General features: G+C 47.0%; 1 protein-coding gene across 4 annotated transcripts; it reads left to right on the top strand.

Annotated features, from left to right (window-relative positions):
• Positions 1-1,882: 1,882 nt before the first annotated feature.
• mmadhcb (metabolism of cobalamin associated Db) lies at positions 1,883-9,789 on the top strand. Of its 4 annotated transcripts, none has more exons than XM_034562201.1 (8): positions 1,883-1,927; positions 2,464-2,510; positions 3,134-3,278; positions 3,513-3,715; positions 6,984-7,092; positions 7,294-7,424; positions 8,284-8,370; positions 9,423-9,789. In XM_034562201.1, the coding sequence occupies exons 2-8, from the start codon at positions 2,502-2,504 to the stop codon at positions 9,615-9,617; spliced, it is 879 nt and encodes a 292-aa protein (XP_034418092.1). In that variant the 5' UTR covers positions 1,883-1,927; positions 2,464-2,501; the 3' UTR covers positions 9,618-9,789. The 4 variants fall into 4 exon arrangements, with proteins under 4 accessions (XP_034418092.1, XP_034418091.1, XP_034418094.1 ...); XM_034562200.1 differs by having other exon boundaries at positions 1,890-2,140; positions 9,423-9,785; XM_034562202.1 differs by lacking the exon at positions 1,883-1,927 and adding an exon at positions 2,212-2,360.
• Positions 9,790-10,352: the final 563 nt, after the last annotated feature.

The following is a 10,352-nucleotide window of genomic DNA, read 5'->3' as shown; positions in this document are numbered from 1 at the left end:
CTCTACTGCATTGAGTCCACTAGAGTACGGGCTCTACTGCTGTGAGTCCACTAGAGGACAGGCTCTACTGCTGTGAGTCCACTAGGGGACAGGCTCTACTGCATTGAGTCCACTAGGGGACAGGCTCTACTGCATTAAGTCCACTAGAGGACGGGCTCTACTGCTGTGAGTCCACTAGAGGACGGGCTCTACTGATGTGAGCCCACTAGAGGACGGGCTCTACTGCTGTGAGCCCACTAGAGGACAGGCTCTACTGCATTGAGTCCACTAGAGGACGGGCTCTACTACTGCTGTGAGCTCACTAGAGGACAGGCTCTACTGCATTAAGTCCACTAGGGGACAGGCTCTACTGCAGTGAGCCCACTAGAGGACCGTCTCTACTGCACTGAGCCCACTAGAGGACCGGCTCTACTGCATTGAGTCCACTAGAGGACAGGCTCTAGTGCACTGAGCCCACTAGAGGACGGCCTCTACTGCATTGAGTCCACTAGAGGACGGGCTCTACTGCTGTGAGTCCACTAGAGGACGGGCTCTACTGCTGTGAGTCCACTAGAGGACGGGCTCTACTGCTGTGAGTCCACTAGCGGACAGGCTCTACTGCATTGAGTCCACTAGAGGACGGGCTCTACTGCTGTGAGTCCACTAGAGGACGGGCTCTACTGCACTGAGCCCACTAGAGGACGGGCTCTACTGCTGTGAGCCCACTAGAGGACGGGCTCTACTGCTGTGAGTCCACTAGAGGACAGGCTCTACTGCTGTGAGTCCACTAGGGGACAGGCTCTACTGCATTGAGTCCACTAGAGGACGGGCTCTACTGCTGTGAGTCCACTAGAGGACGGGCTCTACGGCATTAAGTCCACTAGAGGACGGGCTCTACTGCATTGAGTCCACTAGAGGACAGGCTCTACTGCTGTGAGTCCACTAGGGGACAGGCTCTACTGCATTGAGTCCACTAGAGGACGGGCTCTACTGCATTGAGTCCACTGGAGGACGGGCTCTACTGCATTGAGTCCACTAGAGGACGGGCTCTACTGCTGTGAGTCCACTAGAGGACGGGCTCTACTGCTGTGAGTCCACTAGAGGACGGGCTCTACTGCTGTGAGTCCACTAGCGGACAGGCTCTACTGCATTGAGTCCACTAGAGGACGGGCTCTACGGCATTAAGTCCACTAGAGGACGGGCTCTACTGCATTGAGTCCACTAGAGGACAGGCTCTACTGCTGTGAGTCCACTAGGGGACAGGCTCTACTGCATTGAGTCCACTAGAGGACGGGCTCTACTGCATTGAGTCCACTGGAGGACGGGCTCTACTGCATTGAGTCCACTAGAGGACGGGCTCTACTGCTGTGAGTCCACTAGAGGACGGGCTCTACTGCTGTGAGTCCACTAGAGGACGGGCTCTACTGCTGTGAGTCCACTAGAGGACGGGCTCTACTGCTGTGAGTCCACTAGCGGACAGGCTCTACTGCATTGAGTCCACTAGAGGACGGGCTCTACTGCTGTGAGTCCACTAGAGGACGGGCTCTACTGCACTGAGCCCACTAGACTAGAGGACGCGCTCTACTGCACTGAGCCCACTAGACAAGAGGACGCGCTCTACTGCTCTGAGCCCACTAGACTAGAGGACGGGCTCTACTAAGAACATTTTATTTTGTATTAACTTTCCAGGTTTGTGGTCCTTGTCCCTAGCTGTTATTTCTCTTTCTGTGTAAGTACATTGTGAGCGATTCCTTGTATGTGCATGCATACTCGGACAAATAAAGCTCATTCTGATATACATCACAATATGTATATCCAGAAAAGCCAGATACATCCACACTGCGGTCAATAGGTGGCGGTAATGCGTACTATGGTTGTTTACCAAGCGAATAAAAACACAACAGAAAGAGACGATTCTAAATCAAAACAGCGCATGCGCGAATTCAAGGTGAATCTGCAGGGACAGGCTACTTGCGGGATGAATTTATTTAGCATTAGCTTCTGCGGTTATGCTAACTAGCCTTAAGTGACTTCGGTCTTTTGAACTGCACGAGTAATAGAAAATATCACGTGACGCTAGCAGATAGAACGACGAGTTGGGTCTAACACTCCTATGGCCGCTAAGTAACGCTGGCTTCTACTTTGTACTTTACGCCGTTAGGTAAGTTAAGTTCTTGCTCTGCTGTTAGCCTCGCTAAGTGACATCAGAGATCACATTAGGTTGTGCCCCGTGACTCATCAGATTCAGTGACGTTAGAGGACACTCTGTAAGAGAAGAAGTGACCAGTCACTGTAAGGTGGCCCTATCATCTCAATACAGCTGTCTGTATACTGAATGTGACCGAATGACACTTCTATACACATGGATCCCAGAATACTAGGTTAACACGTTGACCTGTTGCTCTTTCTCACTGGGTTGAGGTTGTAATATTCATCGTGTGTGTTTGGGGATGCTCGTTCCTGACTGCTTCACCTCTCTCACAGAAACATAACTGGCATTGCAGGAGAACAGGCCTACCAGGATGGCCAGAGTAAGTCCACACATAACTGTGTTTGAGTGAGTAGAGAGCAAGAATGTATTGGCAGAAGATTTCATATAATATTCAGAACTAAGTTTGAGACTAAGAATTGTTGTGTTTTTGTTACCTTGGAATCAGAAAGGGTTCATTTGGTATGGTGATTGGTGCGTGACAATAAACAGTGCAATAGTAAAGTTCAAATGTATAATAACGCATGATAAACAAACACGTTAAGAGTACACCAGTCTGTTACTAAAGCTCTTCAAGTCTACATAGGGAGCAGGTCCTCTCGGAGTCCTCCATGTTGCACCACCATGTTTCTACTGTAGCTCAGAACGAACAAACACTGTCTCTAGAGACACTTTCATGTTTCTACACTACTTAAAGACAACTGTAGAAGGGGCGGCTGTAGCTCAGGATAAAGGAGGTCGTCCTTCAAATTACATGGTTGGACATTTTGTTAAATGAAGGTTGAGTGAGTGTTTAATGGAGAGGAAAATATCTGTTAATGTGAAGACGGCCTTATTTGAAACGGTTGCATGTGCGTGTACATATAAAGGGAGGCTAAATAATAGAAACGCCTCTCTTTATGAACTCCATCATTCAAAATGATCACACAGTTGAATCAACAACAGGTGCTGTGCAGCAGAGCCAGACTGGTCAGTTACCTCCCAGGGCTTCATGTGTTGGTGCACCGTGTGGCTGGAGCCAGAGCCTTCTCTGCTGCTGGATCATCGGGCTCTGATGAGCCCCGCATAGCCATCACTCCCTCTGACATGGGTAGGATGTTTGGGTTTAAACATGAATTAGCTGGAGCTGATGCTATAATATAAAATGAGAAGCCTTGTACAGATCCTACTTTGTGACCAGTCATTTTGAGTAGGAAAACAACGCTTTAAAGGGTATCAAAGGCAACACGATGGTTAAATAGCTGTGCAGCTTCTTCCTCTGATTCATTCATAATTGTATCTTACCTGTGAATAACGAGTCTTTCTGTTTATGGACTGTCGACAGTGTGGCCCGATGAGAGCATGGGCCCTTTTGGACCTCAGGACCAGCGCTTCCAGCTGCCTGGTAAAGTGGGATTTGACTGCCATCTGCAGGGATTAGCCGAGCAGAAGAGCCTGGCACAAAACATGGTCCCTGACGTACTATCTTCCCCGTCCAGCAGTGAGAGACATGAGTTCATTCTGGCCCAGGTCATGGGAGAGTTCTTTGTAAGTATAGTAATGTTAACACCAGTAGTTTATTCTTTCTGGCGATTTAGGGTTAGAAAATATCAGACCTGGTTTCAGTATATATATATATATATATATATATATATATATATATATATATATATATATAGGTGAGGGAAGCCGTCAAACTGGCCCAGGGGTCTCCTGAAGCAGCTGACGGGTACCGGCGGGCCAGAAGGGCTGTAGCGGCGATGGTCGCGGAGGCTGAAACTCGGGCATGGGAGGAGTTCGGGGAGGCCATGGAGAAGGACTTTCGGTTGGCCTCAAGGAAGTTCTGGCAAACCATCCGGACATCGTCGGGCGGTGGAAAGAGCACTTTGAGGAACTCCTAAACCCGGCCAACATGTCCCCCGGAGAGGGGGCAGCGCCGGAAGACTTTGGGGTGGATTCACCCATATCCCTGGCAGAGGTCGCTAAGTTAGTCAAAAAGCTCCTTGGTGGCAAGGCGCCAGGGGTGGATGAGATCCGCCCTGAGATGCTGAAAGCGCTGGACATTGTTGGGCTGTCTTGGTTGACACGCCTTTTCAGTGTCGCATGGGGGTCGGGAACAGTGCCCATGGACTGGCAGACCGGGGTGGTGGTTCCCATCTTCAAGAAGAGGGACCGGAGAGTGTGCTCGAACTATCGTGGTATCACACTGCTCAGCCTCCCGGGAAAAGCTTATGCCAGGGTGCTGGAGAGGAGGCTCCGACCGCTTGTCGAACCTCAGATTCAAGACGAACAGTGCGGATTCCGTCCCGGTCGTGGAACAGTGGACCAGCTCTTTACCCTCGCAAGATTACTGGAGGGGTCCTGGGAGTTTGCCCAACCAGTTTACATGTGCTTTGTAGACCTGGAGAAGGCTTTCGACCGGGTCCCTCGGTGGTTTTTGTGGGGGGTGCTGCGGGAGTATGGGGTGCCGGACCCGTTGGCACGGGCCATCCGGTCTCTGTACACCTGCAGTAGGAGCTGTGTTCGTCTCCTCGGTAGTAAGTCAGACACGTTCCCGGTGGGTGTTGGCCTCCGCCAGGGCTGCCCTTTATCACCGGTCCTGTTCGTGACCTTCATGGACAGGATATCTAGGCGCAGCCAGGGGGCGGAGAGGATCCGGTTCGGGAGTCTCGGGATCGCCTCTCTGCTGTTTGCGGATGATGTGGTCCTGTTTGCCTCCTCGGACCGTGACCTCCAGCATTCACTGGGGCGTTTTGCAGCCGAGTGCGAAGCGGCAGGGATGAGAGTTAGCACCTCCAAATCTGAGGCCATGGTGCTCTGCCGGAAACCGGCAGATTGCTCCCTCCAGGTGGGGGCAAACTGCCTACCCCAAGCGAAGGAGTTCAAGTATCTCGGGGTCTTGTTCACGAGTGAGGGTAAGGTGGAGCGGGAGATCGATAGGCGGATCGGTGCGGCTGCAGCAGTAAAACAGGCGCTGTACCGGTCCGTCTTAGTGAAGAGGGAGCTGAGCCGGAAGGCAAAGCTCTCCATTTACTGGTCTGGTCTACGTTCCAACCCTCACCTATGGTCACGAACTCTGGGTCGTGACCGAAAGAACGAGATCTGGGATACAAGCGGCCGAAATGAGCTTCCTCCGTAGGGTGGCCGGGCTCAGCCTTAGAGATAGGGTAAGGAGCTCGGACATCAGGGGGGAGCTCGGAGTCGAGTCGCTGCTCCTTCGTGTCCAAAGGAGTCAGCTGAGGTGGTTCGGGCATCTAGTCAGGATGCCTCCTGGACGCCTCCCATTAGAGGTTTTCCGGGCACGTCCAACTGGTAGGAGGCCCCGGGGAAGACCGAGGACACGCTGGAGGGATTATATCTCCCGGCTGGCCTTGGAACGCCTCGGGATCCCCCAGAATGAGCTGGAAAGTGTTGCGGGTGAGAGGGAAGCCTGGGTCGGCCTGCTGAACCTGCTGCCACCACGACCCGACCCCGGATAAGCGGATGGGATGGATGGATGGATATATATATATATATATATATATATATATATATATATATATATATATATATATATATATATATATATATTAATATTATAGACAGGACCATCAGCTCTTGGTCCACAATACAAGACCAGCAGATAGGGAGAATCAGAAATCCTTCAACTGTTGCTTTAACTTACTTACCAATTTGACCTTCTCTCCTCCAAATAATCCAGCCACGTAACTATCCATCCATGAAAGGAGATCACACTTTAGGATCCAGAATATGCAGCAACATTAAAGGTTTGTTAGCGTAGCATTTAACAATGTAACAACAGAAGTAATCCTGGCCAGCCATAATTATGCCTCAGAACAGCACATGGCCCGTTATAGAAACATTGAACATTGCCAATGATGTAATCCATCAAATCACACTTCTAGATATTCTCTTATTAATGATTGCATTCAGAGTGACACAAAATGGTTCATTAAAACAGTGTATGTAAAAGGAGCAGACGGAAGTAAAACATATGAGACTGATGTTGTGGTGAGAAACCTTTCTTTTTACCAATAGTAAAAAGGTTCTCACCTGGATGTTTTGATGGTTGGTCTGATGCTCAGTGTTATTACTTTAACTTGATGGTCAGTTCTTCTGGAACAAAAATAGTACGTTACTCTCAAATAGGGCAGGCACTTGTTTAACATTTACAACGAGGTAACGAACTACAAAAGCTAACATACTAATTGACACACAGCCTCCCACAGTCGGACTACATGTTTATCAGAGGACTGCATAGCTTGACCGGCCTCCTCAAGTAAGCGTCCCTTTAGTGTTGATCATCTCTTTGTCTGTCTCTCTCTCTGTGTCTCTCTGTCTCTGTGTCTCTCTGTCTCTCTCTCTCTCTCTGTGTCTCTCTCTCTGTGTCTCTCTCTCTGTGTCTCTCTCTCTGTGTCTCTCTCTCTGTGTCTCTGTCTCTCTCTGTGTCTCTCTCTCTGTGTCTCTGTCTCTCTCTGTGTCTCTCTCTCTGTGTCTCTCTGTCTCTCTCTCTCTCTCTCTGTGTCTCTGTCTCTCTCTGTGTCTCTCTCTCTCTCTCTGTCTCTCTCTGTCTCTCTCTCTCTCTCTCTCTGTCTCTCTCTCTCTCTCTCTGTGTCTCTGTCTCTCTCTGTGTCTCTCTCTCTTTGTGTCTCTCTGTCTCTCTCTCTCTGTCTCTCTCTCTCTCTCTGTGTCTCTCTCTGTGTCTCTGTCTCTCTCTGTGTCTCTCTCTCTGTGTGTCTCTCTGTCTCTCTCTCTCTGTCTCTCTCTCTCTCTCTGTGTCTTTGTCTCTCTCTCTCTCTCTCTGTCTCTCTCTCAGGAGAAAGATGACCGATCCTCGTCTCAGAATGGCAACAGAGCTGCACCGTACTTTGACAGCTCCAGTCTGGAGTGTGCCATACAATCCTGCCCTGAACTTCTCAAGAAAGGTACAGAACTGAGACTGCCCTGGAGCAACTTGCACAATTATCCATAACATCCATGTTCATCTTCTTAATTTTGATTGGCTACTAAAAACAGGTAATGTGATCCTTTGTTAACAGTTTTGTCTTTTTGAACCCTTCTGGAGAGAAACATTATTGAGGTGTTGCTCTTACTGCTGATGATGTGTATGTTTGCTGATGTTCCAGAGTTCCAGTCCATGTTTCCTGAAGCACCATCCACTGGTATGATGGTGGTCACAGTGACCCAAAAGACCCAGAACGATATGACGTCATGGTCTGCTGAGGTGGAACAGGAGAGGGAGCAGATGCTTGACAAGGTGAGCTGCTATGTTGTTCTATGTTTGGGTAGAATGGGACACACTCCAGCCTTGGACTACAAGAACCATGGAGACAGTCTGCGCTACAATAATGTATTCTCAACCAGAGAGTCCAGACCTCCACAAAGGCCCCAGGATTTGGATCCGCTCCACCGAGTCTCTTGAACATCGGGCTGGTAGTGAGTCTGTAATGCTGTTGACAAACAGACAAACTGAACTGAACCAAATATTATCTCATACTCGCCTACTTGGTTTCAGAAGGGCTGAACCGAAAAGTTTAAAGCTTCATTCATAACGTCGACATTCAAAATATTTTTAAGACTGTTACTGACTTCTAACATTTTCAGTAATTCCAGAGTGTTTTTAAAGCCCAAAAGCAAACATTTATAAAAAAGAGATGAAATTTACATTTACAAAATCCAATATTTTTCCAAAAGCAACATTGTCACTGCAGTCAGTTCACCTGCTGACACACCGGGAGGCTCACGCGGATGAGCTGGAGATAATTTATGCTTTCAGAAAAAATGAAAATGTATTCATTCTAAGGATTTGTGGAAATGGAATTCTTTGTTTATTTGAATAAAAAAATCGTAATTGCGCTTTGAGGGAATTATTGTCTCCAGACAATATATATAGAGACAATAATTCCCTCAAAGCACAATTACGATTTTTTTTAATTCAAATAAACAAAGAATTCCATTTCCACAAATCCTTAGAATGAATACATTTATGGTCACAGTAGTATTGCATAATGAATAATTTGGCACACATGGGTGCTGAAGACGGTAAATCACCATCAAACACAAAATCACTAATGACTGAAGCCACTGAGTCGGCTAATTGTGTCTCTGCTTTGCAGTTTGTTGATGGAGCGAAGGAGATCTGCTCCGCTCTGCAGAGGGAGGGCTTCTGGGCGGACTTCATCGACCCCTCCTCCGGCCTGGCGGTACGATGAAGCTGTCACTCAGTTCCATAGCATTTCATCAAAGCTTTTTACATTTCATTTAGCTGATGCTTTTGTCCAAAGCGACACACAATAAGTGCATTCAATGTTTAGGTAGTTTGTTTGGTGGAATGAAGACATCTTTGTGGAAAGAATCTGCCCTGTTCTTATTTCAGTGTCGGTCTCCATGTGCCGCCTCTCTAATTCTTTCTGCCACGATTGAAGGCTGTTTCCTACTGCTGGCTACATCATCGGTCAGCAGCTTTATCAGTTAAAACTTGCTACAATGCTGCAGGTCACAGAATACAGTGGAACGTGTCATACCAAATCCAAAATGGAAACTTTTCCAGATATTTGTTTTATCAGCCTGCATTGGTACTATTTAGACAGATCTCTTCTCAGTTAAGTTGTAGTCCCCACGAATCCCCAAACTACCTCCGGCTCAACTGTGCAGCAAAGTGCACATTGATGAAGGAACAAGCTGCAGGCGACGAGGTCCCCAGAACCACTTTGATGTTCAATGTAGAGATGTCATGAATGCATCCAGAGTTCAAGAAAAGACTAACCTGACCCACCACACTGGTTGTTACACAGAAGCATCTGTACAGCTTCATTGGAAACTGTTTGGATGAACCATCTGTCAATCAAACTCTTACTGAAGTCAGTCATCTTTTCTACAGAAGCCTTCAGTGTCGTTCTTTACTCTTCATTCAATGAATAAATACTCTAGTTGTTTTATAACTGATAATACTGCAGCAGGTACTCTAACTTCTTCAGTAGCCGCCATTGTTGTTTAGAAGCAGCACTCTCCTCTCTGTGTTGTCAGACACCTAAGCCCCGCCCCTAGCTACATGCACTCTTACACTGTCACCATTTGGGATGTTAATGAACCGTTCACCAACAATGAATGGTCAGTTAAATGACAAATACATTTTATATTTCTTAAAAAACAGCAAAACTCGTATTGAAGAGAATTGTATCAGTTAGTTAATCTTTTTTTCTGACGATGGATAATATCATATATAACTATATGATGAATGTGTGTTGCTCCCCAGTTCTTTGGCTCGTACACCAACAACACACTGTTTGAGACGGATGACCGATACCGCCACCTGGGCTTCCAGATCGAGGACCTGGGATGCTGCAGAGTCATCCGACACTCTCTTTGGGGGACGCATGTTTTTGTGGGGACGATATTCACCAGCGCACCACCCAGCAGCCTCATTATGAAGACGTTGCGGAGCAGCTGAACACATGCTCAGAAACACTGGGTTGCCATTTAAACTAACACAATTATTTAAGAACATTATGAACTTCCTTCTTTGTGTTTTTGCCTTCTAATATGTATGTATTGATTTCTATTCCTAGATTGCAATCTGAAAGCTTGGGTCTTCATATTAAACTGGTTCTTGACTAAACGGCAGGTTTGTGGAACATTTTAGATTCTGAACACTCTCAGGAACTCTGTCCTCGGTCTCATCTTATTGTGTGGTCTGAACTGTTTTCATGTCATTCAATTCAGTTTATTTTCAATTCAGTTTATTTTGTATAGCCCAATATCACAAATTACAAATTTGCCTCAGAGGGCTTTACAATCTGTACACATACGACATCCCTGACCTTTGACCTCACATCGGATCAGGAAAAACTCCCCAAAAATAACCTTTGACAGGGAAAAAAGGGAAGAAACCTTCAGGAGAGCAACAGAGGAGGATCCCTCTCCCTGGATGGACAGAAGCAATAGATGTCATGTGACCAGATGAACAGAGTTACATAAACATGAACTCTACTGTAGGTGTGACTACAATATACACTTCACCCTATTAAAATGTACATTCTTGGAGACTTCAAGATGCAGAAAATAGATCCTGCTGCTTAAATGTGTGAAAACGACTATTTAGAAGAAAGCTGAAATTAATGATACTCTAAATGTTTTTTGTTTTGACTGTATAGTGCACAAAAAACTTACACTTTCGTGATTTTGG

The sequence above is a fragment of the Cyclopterus lumpus genome, chromosome 21 (assembly GCF_009769545.1).
Source record: "Cyclopterus lumpus isolate fCycLum1 chromosome 21, fCycLum1.pri, whole genome shotgun sequence".
In the NCBI taxonomy this organism is placed as follows: Eukaryota; Metazoa; Chordata; class Actinopteri; order Perciformes; family Cyclopteridae; genus Cyclopterus; species Cyclopterus lumpus.
The sequence above is the reverse complement of the archived record's forward strand: the minus strand, read 5'-3'. Positions and strand labels throughout refer to the sequence as shown.